General features: G+C 39.5%; 1 protein-coding gene across 2 annotated transcripts in view; it reads right to left on the reverse strand.

Moving 5' to 3' along the window:
- Positions 1-286: 286 nt before the first annotated feature.
- The window catches only part of MANBA (mannosidase beta), a 50,691-nt gene continuing 35,267 nt past the window's right edge, over positions 287-15,710 (reverse strand). Inside the window, exons 13-18 of one of the 2 annotated variants that reach the window (XR_008449715.1) lie at positions 15,025-15,189; positions 13,580-13,724; positions 7,554-7,696; positions 5,247-5,504; positions 693-3,012; positions 287-565 (exon numbers count right to left, since the gene is read on the reverse strand). Coding sequence is in view for 1 of the 2 variants with exons in the window: in XM_054065689.1 (XP_053921664.1) it covers positions 2,788-3,012; positions 5,247-5,504; positions 7,554-7,696; positions 13,580-13,724; positions 15,025-15,189 (936 nt within the window). In the remaining variant the exon portion in view is untranslated. Of the gene's footprint in view, positions 3,013-5,246; positions 5,505-7,553; positions 7,697-13,579; positions 13,725-15,024; positions 15,190-15,710 lie in introns of both variants that reach the window. The other variant, XM_054065689.1, reaches the window with a different exon arrangement.

The following is a 15,710-nucleotide window of genomic DNA, read 5'->3' on the forward strand; positions in this document are numbered from 1 at the left end:
ACTCTTCTGACTGCTCTGGCTCTTCCTTGGCAGGAAATAGGTCCTGAGGGACCGGCTGGCCCTTGGGCACAGGGACCGCCTTCCACCAACTCTATGTTCTACCTGCGTGTTCCTTCCACTTACGTCCGGGTGTTATTTGCTACACACGTGTCATTGCTAATTGTGGTGGTGTACATGTTTGGGTGTTGGGTCATACATAGGGTTGTGTGGCGTGTTTAAGCAACTGGTATCTTATCCCCAGTCATCATCAAACCCTTATTCAATTAAGAGCTGTTGTAATCGCTTATTTTTAATAAAATTGGCCTGTTCGAACATATACAAGTCTCAGGAATGATACAAACTCTTAAGAGGGATTTCAAGAGCCTTTCTGGCTTAAATAAAGTAAGGTGGACATCTATTTTCATTCTTGCAAAATTGTCTTGGAGAAGAGGGGGTTTTAATCCCGAGGAAAGCAGTGCGGAGAGCAAACTGGACAAGCTCAATTGCCCTTGCGTGACTGCTCAGTGTTTGCTGTTCTCTAACAAGCTGGACGGTTTCTTTTCGTTCTCATTTTATCTAGATATTGCTGGAAGAGACATTTCCATATCACTATAAGATAAGACATCAACCGAACTGCCCTTTTCCTAATGCATGGAACCAATATTTATTAATCATGTTTATTGCATATTCCCTCAACATTTTTCCATGCTTACCTTATATTGACTCCATTGCTGCTTTGATTCAAGTTTAATTCCTGGACACTGAAAAAAACTGAATTATTTTTCTTGTATTATTGGCCCAGATAACTTTTATATTCCTTTATCAATATCTACATTTCCTAACTGTTACGTTTTATTCATGACTATCATTTTCCCTATTTTATATAACCTATGAACATTGTCACAAACATTTTGATTACTGGACAAGTTTTTAATCAGAAAAGCACTCCTGTGGAACTGCATTTAGTTGTTTTGGTGATCTGATACAGCATTTGTAAGAAACTTCCATTTATCTTTTCCCCTTAACCTTCGAGGTTTTCGTCTTGCTCAGGAATGCGTCAGTTTTGGTTAACGCACAATTCAAAACACCCTGGAGATAACTGGGCAGCAGCCAATATGCTCATCTCTCTACTCATTAAAACTGTGATCACTGCAAGAGAACAATCACCCATTCCAAGTTCTTTTAACTGACCACTGGAACACAAAGCCAATCTCCTCACACGTGCTGCAGACCCACAGTGACACCAGCAAGCATGACCCACATGGTCCTTTGCTGCAAAATGGACATCACCAGTAAAGCTTGTTCAAACACCTTCTGCCATAAAGTGCCGGTTCTGCTAAGTGCTTTGCAAGAAAATTAATACTTGCTTGGACTGCGAGAGGATCCTTGTGGAACCCCAGCAAGATCCCAGCTGCATTTCAAACCATACCTGACACAGAAGCCCAATGTTTAGCAACCTGCTCACAGCGCAGTTCAGTGGCCTGGATTTCCAAACCCTCGGGCTTTCAGTTCCACCAGCTACAACGCTTCCCCCATGCTGAAGTAAGCTTTATTGTCTTTATATCAAGTGCCACAGCGCAATGACACTTCTACGGGAAACCTAAAGATTTAAAAAACTTACTTGGAAACAGAAGGTAAAGCACCATTATGTTGTATGGACTAAGTGTGCCACCAGATGTAACCATAAGCCAGTGTCTTCTATGGGGAACCCACACACAAAAAAAGCAAAATTATGATGTAGAGGTTTTCCTTTGTTGGAAAGAGAGGAGAACCAGAGTGGAGCAGAGGGCCACTCATGTGGAATGCCAGGAGGCAACAGAGTGGCTGTGCAGCAATATCAGTGTGACAACAGCAGTCCCTGCACCGTGCACCTACTAGAGAAAAAGTAGCCACTTAAGCGTGGTCCTCACATGTGATCATTTTTTCTATACCACTTTCTTTGATCAATTCTTCTCCCCGTTCATTTTCTCACAGCCATGCACACCTCATACTACACCACCTTATGCAGGATCCCATGCAGCAGTAAAAGGTTTGTGACTGCACCTTCAGCATCTGAGAAGAGACACAGCTAGATGCAGAGTTCTCAAGGTTACCACTCAATGTTGCACGAGAAGAGAGAAGAAAAAAATTCTCATACCCAATTCCCCTTTCGGGAGGGGAACAGATTTGCCTGATGTCTGATTAGGCAGCCCAGGTTTCATGTCTATTTGGAAGCCTACTTGGCATGAGGCAAGCAGGACAGCCATAGATCAGCAAAGGTAGGACTAGTGCTCCCACAATGTGGGTGTAGATAGACCAAACCACTTCAAGTCGGGGCGTACCCCCACAGAGATGATCCCAGCTTCACTCCCTGCTCTTCCCCTTGGCTCCCAGCACACCTTGTTGTTGTCCTAAGATGAATTTCTACTTATGGCATAGTGAAATTGGAAAAAGTATCAATTTTTACAACCATAGTCTGGAGGAGTATACTTGTGTTGCCTCTTAAGATGAATTCACGATCCAGTAATTCATCTCACGTGAATTGGAGAACTCAGGCTAGCTCTCTTGCACTGACTCACCCCTCCCGCTTTATACGTGGGATATTTTTTTTCCCATTAATTGAGAAAGGCTTACTTTCAATGCACCACGTACATTATACACAAGTTTTGCTGTTGACATCTTTACATTGAACCAGCAGTTAAAATTTACATGACAGGAATAGACAGAACGTTCACCAGTCAGTCCAAACTGTACATCAACTTCAGTTAAATTCTTCCAATTCTTTCCTCTTCCCGTTTCACTCCTTATCTAGGAGGAAATCAAGTATCTTCACACAACATCCACCAGAGAGGTCAAGGTTAGTGACTTTTCTAGTTCTTCAACACTGGTAGGTTCCCAAGGATAAAACACAACCACTTTCTCCTTCTCAGTCATGAGGAAACCATTATCGCTAAATCTGCCTTTTATGCTGCCAACATCCAGAGAAACAAAAGGGGCAACTGCAGTGGTCTGAAGAACAAATCTATAAATGTCATCTTGCTGCAATACAGAGGCCTAGAAGAGAAACAAACAAATAAATAACTAAATAAACAAAAAATATACATGTTAAATAAGAACTCAGTTACACCCAAACTGGGAAAGACCTGCAAGTCAGTAAAACAGACCGAACAATCACATTTGATCAAAATTGCTATTCTCTTCCAAAAATTTCTTGTGGAACAAAAGATCTAACCACAGGATTCATATCTAAGAATCACAAAAAAACCCACAAGTGTTGTTATAGCCTTCCTACAGAACACTATAGAGTGCAGAAAATTGCCATGAAGTGTTGTCACTCTACCACCTTCTTATGAAAATAACCAAATAAACGGTAAAGTAACTTGTGGGTTGTACTGGTACCCCACACTACTGCAGCGAGAGATTTGTGCTTTCGCCAACATACTTCCCTCAACCCATAAATCTGCAGCTACTAAAGTAGCTCGCCTTTCCAATTACATTCAATGGAAATACCCAGAAGCAAAAGATATTAAAAATCACTGTAAGAGGTCACCTCATCTTAATGGGACACCACAGTGAAGTCCCTACACTACATTTAGAAGGCAGTTACGTTGTGAAATATCAAGACAAGGTATAACTATCACTATTAACCATCACTAGTTAATCTCAGAGAGGCTTAAATGCACAAGGATGCACTTTCATGCAGCACTCCCCATTCACCATGATGAAATATTCCACATAATTTTCAAATACCAATTAACTATATAAAAAAACCAAATTATGTTAAGTGCAGAAAACACATCCTGCTTACAAGACACATCACACTTCATTTTAAGAAAAAGTACACATCCTTTACATTTTGCATATTCGGTAAAAACACTAAAGTCTTCATGTTTTTTAAAAGCAACAGTAAGAGTTGCACTTGGATCAGCAATGTATTTGAAACTCTAGTTAGTTTATTAGTAAATATGTATTGATGCACCAGCTTCTCACAAAACAGAATTATTTTCTAAAATCACAGCTGCATACTTTCTTAAAATAACCACTTTGCATTTATCCTTGCTAGCTATCCTTATTAGTTAGCACTGCAGAGACAATACAGCCATGGGAAAAAAGGAGTGAAGTTTCCCAATGATGCTCCAGTTACAGAGCTTTTATTACTGATGATGCCATCTAGAAAAAAACCCAGCATGACTCAGACTCCAGATTGTGCCACCAGCTAAAAAAAAAAAAAAAAACAAAACAAAAAAAAAAAACAAAAAAAAACCAACCCCAGGCTGATTTCTTTTCTTTGTAAACTCAGGAGGCAGACCATGCTGCCCTGAAAGAGATAAGAAGGGAAAATCTGGCCTATTTTCCTTTTGTAAAGCAATTATGCTGGTCCAGATTCAAAGAGATTAAAGACCTTGTTTAGATTAGCTTTAAAGAGCAAAGCTGCAGTTTGGAAGCGAAATGTGAGAACATACAGGTCCCCATCCTGCCAATCTGCTGATAAAGAATTTTGCGATAAGATTTACATGCTAAAAAGTAAGTCGTAATAAAATGAGCACACACACACAGAGAATGCCATGCTTGCTCTCTATATATAGAGCATGCCTGCTAGGAGCGCAAAAAAGCTAAGGAAAAGCAACAAAGGGACTAAATGACAGTGTTATACAACACTGATGCTTTCTGTGCCTGTTCAGAAGACAGACACATTTGCCAGATATTAAGAAACAGTCACTATTATGCAAATCCAAATCCTTAGCTGGAGGGCAGGGATTTGCAGAAGGAGGAAAGGAGCATGCAATTTTTGCATGTTAGCAATGGTACACTGATCTGAGACTCTGAGCACTTCAAGAGGAAATACTGCTGTCAAAAATGCAGTCCACACTCAACTGAACTGGCATGACCCAATACTGACACACAGAGTACTGCTTGCAAGCCAAAACACTTGCCAGGATGTTATTTGCTACCTAGCGTCAAAAAGAATTAAAGGAGCAATGCTACAGCAGTGTAAGTGAAAGACAATGAAAACAATTTAAAGGGAGACTTTGTTATTCAAAACAAAAAATCCACACATACAAAACAAAACAAAACCAAAATAAAGAACACCAAATGACCAGATGTTACTTATATCTAAGTCACAAAGAGAAAAAAAAAAAGCAATTTGAACTCAACAGGAACACTAGAATTCAACAGTTAAGGAGAAAGAACATTCAGTGAAATCAGACATTGCATAGCAGTCAAAGAACTCCGAACAGTAAGACTAAAAAAAACAAATGCAATAATTTAGCATGAATGATGCTTACACTAAGCTGGGTCTTTTCTAGTCCTACAGCATCCTTCAGTGATGAAAGGAAGTGATAGTTCGTAGGACTCTGGAGCCCATCTTCTCCCACGAGATAGAAAGTAATTACGCAGCTCTTCCTGGTACAATTTCTGCATCTTTCCAGCAAGTCATTTATGGACACTTTGTAGATTGGGACAGCACTTTGTGCTTTAACGATGACACCTTCATTAGAAAGGGTGCATACCGGCTCCAAAGAACTCCAGGTGTGCACAACAACCTAGCAAGTATGTCAAGAGAACACAAAGCTTAGGAGAGAAGTTACATCGTGAAAACAACCCAGCATCCTAGGTTTCGGATTGCTGATTGCAAGAGATATTCTCCTGACAGCATCAGCTGATTTCCATCCAGCAAGAAACTCCAAAAAGATTTAAATAATCAATATGACATAATAATTAGATCATGATATAAACCTAACAAGAAATTTGTTTCAAGCACTGAATCTGTTGTTCTTGAACTGCAAGGCTTTGTGATTTCTCCAGGCGCTTTGAGAGGAGGGGATTGCCAATTCCTGGCAAGGGAGTCCTGGGAAAAGGAACTAGTAAATTACTAATTTGTTGACCCTTTTTCCTCCCATCCCTGATTAAGAAAAGTCAAACAAAGGATTTTCTTGAGATTGCTCAGTGTTACCTGATGTAACTCAACTGGGTAATGTTCTGCACCATCATTTTTAAACAGAAGCGAGCTGCATCATCTTTAAACTGATCATGGAAGTTATATTAATGTAGTAAAATATACCCCAAACCATAATTTGGAAGATAGATAGGCGTTTATTGAGATTACAGCATTTGATCTGTTCATGTATCTTAGGTTGGTTTTGACCTTAACAGGGGTCTGCTGTCAGGAAGAGATCTTAGCCCTCCAATAGTTTTAAGTATCCAATTTTCTTGAAGCATGAAATAAAGTATTTAATCAGCACTACTCTGTTGCCAATGCTTCTCTGATGTTACCAGAAAATCTGAATTTAAGCCTGTTACAATAACTCAGATGAGAAACAAATAATTACATTAAATGCAGTCCTACTCTAAGAACTATCTATGCAGAAATCGCAACCATTTTCTACACTGGAGGTCATCTGCTGCCAAAACTCTCTCTAGAGCAGAAATAAGAGCAGATTCTTTAATTAACTACTAACCCTATAGATTTGAAAATTCATTGCAGCCCACCAGAAAGAGCAGTGAGCTAGGAATTAACATAGGCTAACTACTAGTTCCAAAATGACTACTGAGTAATTTCAGGTCCACTATTTTTCTATCCTTCCCACCCTTTTCACATGGGATGCACCTTGCAACAGGACTTGTATCTCACAGGGAAAAATGGCCCCTCACTTTCCTTGGGATCTGGTTGCCATATGATTAACAGCAACAAAACATAAAAAAATTGAAAAGCAAGACTGTGTTCAGCAGAACATCTCGGCAGCCCAAATACTGCCTCAGAAATCATATCAGTTTCTATAGCATTGTAAGAAAACAGTTAAGGCATCAGTTGTAAAATGGTGACATAGAATCATAGAATCATAGGTTGGAAACAAGGTTGGAAAGGACCCACTGGATCATCGAGTCCAACCATTCCTAACACTCCCTTAAACCATGTCCCTAAGCACTCCAGGGAAGGTGACTCAACCACCTCCCTGGGCAGCCTGTTCCAGTGCCCGATGACTCTTTCTGTGAAGAATTTTTTTCTGATATCCAGCCTGAACCTCCCCTGGCGGAGCTTCAGGCCATTCCCCCTTGTCCTGTCCTCAGTCACTTGGGAAAAGAGGCCAGCTCCCTCCTCTCCACAACCTCCTAGGTTGCATAGGTGACCTTGCAATTGAAGTACACCTAGATATTCTGTTGATGTTTCAGAAAATAATCTAGGGGTTTTTTTTTCCCTAAAGCAGTGTAGTTTTGAGTACTGGCAAGCGCAATCCCTTCCTCTACCCACTCCTCCTTTTAGTCAGTTAATCTAGTTCCAACACTTTTATTAAGTAGTAAGGCACAGTTTTTCACACTTTGTTCTATTTAAACATCAATCTCTCTAAGATTTCAGCAGAACAGTTAACTTCCTGCCTGTACCTACAGGCTATAAGCAAGGCAATTAATACCTCATTCTGTGAAGCTGTATGTACACTACTTCTTAGTGGCAACACTATCCTTTATTACTACAGGAATTGTACCTTGTTGTTTGAGCATAGACCTACTGAAGCCTGTCTATACAAAGATGTGCTCATTTCAGCTTCTCATATTCTTGTGGGACAGACAAGGGTGGTGTGAGAGCTGTCACATACCCTCAAAGTCAGCTTGTGGTCCTCATGAAGATCTGAGACACCATAGATGTAAAGCGCGCCTTCATCTTCATAGGCCACAGGCAGCAGTGGTGCAAAGAAATTCTGGGCAAAATAATGGAGCAGTTTCCACTTGCCACCATACTCTGAAAGGGGTTAAAAGGAAGAAAGAGTCAGTTTGAATCCAATATTGCTTTGGCACACGCTCCCTTCCTGTGCTTTCTGATCCTGCTATGGCAATATAATAACCCCGCTCCACCCTTTGCCACCTCTATCAGAAGCAGAGAATGACTGAAGCTACTCTTGTTTTCTTCCAGCCAAGGCTCTGCTCTGGATGCTCTTTCAAGTTTTTTATTGAGCTTCACCAAAAGGTCACATTTTTTAAACACTGGTTCCATCATTGCTAAGCTGTTATTCAATTTTAAAAAGCCTTAAACACAGGAGACATTAACAAAAGTAACACAGCATGCTACATACTAACCAAGCAGCTGGAGCATTCACATTATTGAGAGCCCACATAAACATCTGGATATTGGTGGCATTGCCACAAACTACCACCACTGTAAAGAGACAATAGAGTCTGACTTTTGGTGCTTATGCAAAGCACTCTCTTTCCTTTTCAGTCCTCCTCTCAGTTCTTCCTCAGAAGAACACCAATAACAGTGAAGACCAAAAGAAAACAAGTTCTCAAACTAAAGACAGCTCTGAGTTAGGCAAAATGAATTTGCAAAGAGATGGAGACAATGCTCACTGCATTGGGTTTTGTAGACACATGATGTAGACATATGCCAAAGAGTTCGCTTTGCCTATTTGACGGAAAACTCTACGACATTACTTTTGATACTGATACTCTGCCATTAACAGACCACCAAACATGTCATCTCCAAAAGAATGCAGTTTTGCCAAATGCAACACTGCCATATAACCATTCTGACAAAGAAGATGCTTCCAGTTCTTTCTCTATTCATTTTCCATCTAGCACTGAGTCTCAGCATTTTAACTCTTTACTGCACTATCATCTAGTCACTGGAACGGTACAAAAGAAAAGAAGTAGCAAGTCAGCTGCATCATCTCATAAGGAAAGAAGGATTAGACAGGAGTTTCACTCTTGTTTCTGGCTCTTTATTTCACTCAACAGGTTTAAAGTAAGACAAGGAATGTTGAAAAATATTTTCAGTAATACGTTTTTGTTGCAACTAATGACCTCCCTGTGTTTTGATGTTTGTGTAAAGCTCATAGCACTTTCAAACATTTCATAATTACGAACTTCATTCAGAGTGATGTAGTCTTTAAAGGGTGTGTTTGTAGCTTTCATAGGCAGACCTGAACATGGTCTGCCTGCATTCCTCAGAGACACAAATGAACTTCCTGGACAGCAAAGTGCATTAGCTCCAGCTTAGCACATTGCATATCAACTTGTTTTCAGCAAGCTCACAACCAGCTTGATTGGAGAACAGGCAATAAAATGAGCTCGTATCTGCCTGGAAAACCCATAAAGATTCAGCTATGCTGAGATCAGACTGTTACCAACAAATTTAAGTTAATAGCACTGAAGCAAGCTGAAGAGTTGAAGTGTGAAAGAAAACTTCAGGAGAGGCCGCCAAGTTTCTTCAAAACAGACTGATAAACTGATGAGCATACTCAGATATTGCTGCTGTTCTGTACATAAAGGTAGCCATGTTCTTCCATTCCAAGGACAATGCCTGGCAGAAAACATTGGTGGTCTAAAGAGCAGTTTTGCCAAAACAAAGGAGTGCTAACAAATGACGTTTCAGGGCCTTGAAACTTGGGAAGATGAGAGATTTGGACTAGGGGTGGATTACTCAAAATAGAGTAAACTGTGGGGAAGCATCTGATCTCAAAAATGAAAGCAATGGGCCTTGTATGAAAAGTGGGCACTGCGCCTAGCCTCAGGCTTTGGATGGGGCTGGATTCTCTGAAGTCCTCAGGACTGCCACAAAACTTGGGAATTTCAATTTGCAAGGCAATAGATGCTGCGGGCCACAAAAAGAGCCCACCAAAAGCTAAGTTACCCAATATGGGCTGAGCTTTCAGTGCCCGCTGACTCTACTTTTTACCTCAGCTTAATTTACATAATGAAAATCTAGGCCTCGACTGCCTTAAATACTAAAGTGAATAACGCAATTGAACTAGAGCAGTTTCTGTTACTTAGTGTACCATAAAATGCTATCTTTTTCAAATGGGCCCTACCCTCAATTTCTGCTGTGCCTTGATTTCCAACTGGATTATGTAACTACATTGCAGAGGCTACTGGATGGAAAGAGAGAAGGTTTGCTACCTAGGCAGCAGGTACAGAGATCCTCAAGAAACCTGCGCAGTGGAATAACCAAATCAGACTAAAATTGGCATTATACTTCTGCAGGGAAAAATAAACAGTCAAAAAACCTCGAGCAACAAACAAAAAAGTAAACAAACCACACACAAGTTTGTATCATTTCAAAACTCATTCTAGGGTTCAACTACTACAGTTATTGTTTTAGGATGTTTGCAAACATCACTAGTCTGTTTACCTCAGATCAGCTTTTTATTTCCCTTCCCAAAAAGCCTAAAGCCATTTTGAAAAAAACAGCTCAACTGCTGGAGCAGTTTCACACAGGAAGGGTCTTCCAAAGGTAAATTTTCCAGCAACAGCATCTTGTTAATACAACTATCAAAATAACTTCAGGCAGCATAATAAACGGAAGCTCACTGACAAAAGAAAGCCACATTCTTCAGCTCATCTGTTGTCTTAATTTCCTTTAAGACCACAGTCACATTTCTTGATTTAAAAATAGGCAAGCTGCATATAAAATACTACCCTTGCCCCCAAAACAGGTGTAAGGAATCTGGAGATCGGGTAGCTACTGTGAGAAAACTCTAAGCTTAAGCTTTTCTGTTACAAACATCCAAAAGTAACAGTCAAAAGTTATTTAAAACAGCCCTAGAGTGTTTTTCTCTTCTTCCCCCCACATTTAAATTAATTTTTAAAGAAATACAAGTTCCTTGGGTTTTTGGTTTTTTTTTCTGATAATAACATGGGGTCTGCACTCTCTGTGGCATCAAATTTTAGAACAGGAAACTAAAATTAGGTTTGTAATGAGATTCCAGTACCCTTTTTTCTGACTGTTCCCTGAAGCCTTCTACACTGATAGCAGGAGCAAGAACAAACAGTTCTCCCTGGAACAGATTTTAAAATTAATCACTTCACACCATTAAATGCAACCTGAGAAATAAGCTACTAGTCCTTTCCTCACCTCAGCCTCGCGAATTCACATCTATTATTCTCCATAATAGCCTGTGGTTTCAGCTCACCAGGATCTCTAAATATTGAGCCTGCAATAAAAGCCAGTTATCTGTTCAAGGGAATCTCATGGCAATCAAATAGGATACCTCAAGTTGACACTTGGCATGGGAATGAGGTAAATTGACATGCGTATCGCAGTGCTCTTCACCAAAACACACTGCACAGATGCTAAAGCTTTCAATACGGCACAACCGGCTTCACAACTAGGTGCTAACAAACAAACTTGGTTACAGTAAAAGTTGTTTTGTTCTGAACCGGAGGGAAAAATACCATGGCAGAAGTGACATGCTGCACTCTCATTCAATCCCAAGCAAACATCTTATGGGTAAGTTAAAAGGAGAAACATTTGCGACCTCCCTCCCCACTTCATGAGGAAATACTTCCGCTTTGTGCAGGAAATTATGTAAGCCCTGCCACGGTTTTCTGTGAAATAACAGATGTAAATAAGCAGCACTCATTTGTGATAATGCTGTGCCATCTAACAAGATGCAGAAACGCATTTTTGAAGTGCAAATAAAACTAATTTCTCTGAAGTTTTGCATAATTTCAGTCATTAGCATTTCAAAAATCCCTGTACCACGCTGACTAATTAAATGAATATTAAACCTTTCCTCATTCCGCTGAGGGAACAGAACAAGACAAAGGAACAGCTGTAACTCTGCTGAGCTTCTTTTCTGTAAACTAAATCCAACAACACATGAATAATTCAAGTATTTGATATATCTTCTACAATGACATCACCTCTGTTCTTAAAAAGACATTTATGGTCTCCACAACCACTTCATCTATCAATACACCTGCCTTTACAAAGAGACGTTTTTCCAACCATCTTTTTCTCTTGAGGCACATAAAATCTAAGAGCATCAGCCATAGCTAGAATCATAAAAATGAATATTGGGATATTCCATTTCCTAATAAAAGTCTAGAAAGTTCAGAAAGATAAGCATTACAGTTGGACTCTTGCCTTAACCTTTAAAATAAAATAACCTGTTTCTTCCTCTCATTTGCTTTCCTTTATTGGTTGCAGTTACTTTGCTTGGATGAATAAAGAATAAAAAGGGAGAGGGACAAACATCTCTGAGAAAGGGGGAGAATGGGGCAGGCTAATTTGTTTTGGAATAAGCCCAAATGGCATTTTGTTCTAGGGACAGATTGAGAACTTCATGCTAACTCTTAGCTTTCTCTTGTTCACTTGTATTTCTTCACACATGAAATTCTTACAGATTTTCAAGAACAGAATATGTGAGCGATAACTAAAATTAAGAGAGATTCTACCCAAGTTCTATACAGCTGTCATAGAACAGCTTCTCCTGTTCAAAATAACTTCTAGACAAAATGTTCGGAACATCAAACACAGCCATTTCTCTCATAATGCACATTCTTCCCCTGTTTCTTACTGCCTAAGTGCCTTATCTTTATATATATACGATTAATCCTCTTTTGTGTCCTAAAAGGAAAAAAGAATAATATATAAGGATACATTATGTACATAAATAGCATATCAGCAGAATAGTTTAATGACAAAGAGAGATTCACCTCATCTGACACTGAGTTAGACACCAAATCTCAGCTAGTCATCATCTCCTAAAAAGAGCTTCTCAGAAGGTATGTCGAGAGAGCTGTCACACAAAGTTCTATGAAAATCAAATTCAGCATGGAAAAGATAACTTATCCTACTTATTAGACAGCTAAGGACACAATGAATCACACTCTGGAGATAATCACCTCTACCCCAACTGACTACAGAAGAAAATTTAGATACTTAGCCTTACATATCAGATCCCATCTTGCTCAGAACACGATCACAGTTCTATAGTAGTTTTGTCAGTGCACTACGGCCTACTGGGAGAGGTTTTGATCATTTTACCATGGTGAGCAGAAGGGAGAGGAAAAAAAAAAGCGTAAAAAACATCAAGCAAATTTGTTGGGATTATGGAAAGGATGATTATACATGGGTGCTCCTTCTTACCCTTCCTTATCCCACCAGGTTCCTCTCTGTCCATTCTCACCTCAAGTGGCTGCGTACATGCATGCATCTATACAGCTGAGTCAACAAATATAATCATGGATTTCTAGGACAGGCTCTTTTGGAAACAATTACATAATTATAAAATAATTTCTTTATCTAATTTTAAAAGACTAAAACTTGCAAAAAAAATACAGAATTTCTCTGGGAAAACCCAGATGATAACCTAGAGCCAGTTTTGGGAAGATCCAGCTCTACATAAGAAAAGCAAGGGTAGTTGGACATTTACCTCACGAGGGGGTTGTGCCCTCAATCTTAAATCATCATTGCTTCCTAATAGGCAGATTTGTCTGGCTTAAATGATATTAACTTGGTGGGAGAAATAAGAATACTGCTTAAACAATAAAAGGTATTTTTAAGAAATTAGGAGTTACATACAATTTTGATTTCTCCAAAGTAAACTTTGCTAAAACAAGAGTAAGAGTTGGTGGCTCCTAAATTTGAACGTAACCAGCAAAATTCGCATAGGAAAAGTATTGTTTTGTTCTTTACCCTCTTCCACTTCCACAGACTATTAGGATCATCCTGAAAAACACTTTTCTGGAAAGCATTTCTACAGGATGGACAGAAACATGTTCAAAGCTTGCAAAGTTGCCTGAGAGTGAGCAAAGACATACATATTATTCTGATACCTCCAGATGAGGAAAACAAAACATGAGTGATTGCTAGTGCCTTTTACCAGACTGCCACAAAACTTACCCAAGGAAGCCCATGAAGGTGCCTGCCAAATGTCATTGAGTTGCCAGTACAGAGCTCCCATTGTGTGTCCTTCTCCCTTGATTATTTCACTTTGACTAAAACGATAGAATTCGGTTTCTGTCTTTACACACTGAGCCTGCATTACCTTGGTCAACAAACACACAAAAAAAAATATTTTTGGTGTATTGCATTTTGTATTTTACTTTACTATCAAAGCATGTGTGTACCCTCACTCCTCTCCTTCACCACTTTGTCTTTAAAAAAACATTTTTCAGAGTTTTCCTTTGGCCAAGTACTCAGTAGAAGCCAAACAGCCTGTTATGTTGTTCACACAGTATATTACTAAGCTGGGAAGGTATTAAAAGAAACTCAAAACAAGGTAAAAGGTTATTCTTGAGGACAGCTCAAAAGGTAAGGATAATACTTCTAGTTAACCACTAGAGCCAAGTTTACTCTCCTTATCCATTTTGCTATCCTTAAATAGTTTAACCTGTTAATAAGGCCCCAACAGACTTGAACCCACAGAACCTCTCCAAGCTTTTTGAGTCAGGACCTCACTGCAGAAAGTTCTACCTATTTCCAATTTCCAGCATAACCTATCCTTTTTCTCTTGACATCAATGCCCGAAGTTCTCCAGTTGCTTTGTTTTATATAAAGCTCATTGATAGCAGCCCTTAAACACTAAAAATTTAGTGAATGTGCAATTAATACCATCAAGAATTCTTGGAACACATAAAAAAGTAACCGGACTTTAAACTTACCTAATAACATTAAAAAGTTACTTAGCATCATTTGAAAGAAACAAGCATGAGGTAAGCTACTATAGATGAAGAGCAAAATATACTGATTTAAAAAAAAAACCAAACAAACTCAAAATACATTCTCTAAAATATCAATATCCAAATGCATGACAAAATAAAAGCTACTAATAACCTCATTCACAGAGAGCTGAATTCTCTAGGAACAACCTTGTTTCAAAAGCTCACATATTCCTTGTGGCAAAAATCAAAGCAGTAATCCTACAGGGGCCACGTGAAGAGTGAAACACATCCACTCTGGAACACGGAGTAACAGCATAGCCCTAGGACAATCAGGCACCGGGGAAGGCCAGCACATCCCTATATCCCCAGCCAGCTTCATGAGTGGGTCCAGCTGGAGACAGGGACCAAAGCAGCCCATGCAGCCAGACTTTCTCTCCCAATTAAGCCAGTTTCTGGGAAAGTCTCCAACAAGTATTCCAGCCCTTCCATGACAAAAATTGGAGTCTCTTTCCAATAAACAAGAGACAAGCTAGTTCCAAGTTAAACTGGGCTCACCAGCGCTTCAATGCATTAACTTCCTGAACAACTGAACATTACTTAACGGAACAGGCCCATCTTTAACTGCTGACAGTACCAAACGGAACAAGCACTGACAGCTACTTATATTGAAGCCATCACCATTACCTGAGTGAGGTAAATCGTATCTTTGAAATTCTTTATGGGATCTGAGCTCTGGGGAAGCCTGAAATGATACCCAATCTGCTGAAGCATCTGATCGTTGCCATTTTCATGGTGTTGTCGATGGAGAGAAAAATTGCTTGTGTAGGACCAGTCCTCAGCAGAGGAAACCTTTTAAAAACCACAAAAGTGAGAGATGAGGATGAAAAGGCAAAATGTGTATTTAATGACTGACAGGACATTCAGGGAAGGATATCCATTACAGCCTGCTAAGATGACCCAAAACCTTTAAAATTGCTAGGATATTTCTATACTGCATGAGGCACTCATGGAAGGATTTTGACTAATTAACACTCTTTGATTATACTCCTTATACAAATAAATGAAAATAGACATTGATGTTGAACCCAGAAGAGCAACCTTTGGCTCAGTGACATTTAACTTATTTCTCCTAAACTTCAGTTTGGCCAGGTAACCTCAGAGGTTTGCCTGTGTTCACAGTTAAGTCAGAAACACCCTAGATTAAGATGAAAGAATGTACTGTAATCAAACATATTTAGGTATAAGTTACAGGTAGGGCTATAAACTCTAATCACAGAATCATAGAATAGTTTGGGTTGGAAGGGACCTTAAAAATCACTTAGTTCCAACCCCCTTCAATGGGCAGGGTCACCTCCCACCAGCCCAGGCTG

The sequence above is a fragment of the Cuculus canorus genome, chromosome 4 (assembly GCF_017976375.1).
Source record: "Cuculus canorus isolate bCucCan1 chromosome 4, bCucCan1.pri, whole genome shotgun sequence".
NCBI classification, from domain to species: domain Eukaryota; kingdom Metazoa; phylum Chordata; class Aves; order Cuculiformes; family Cuculidae; genus Cuculus; species Cuculus canorus.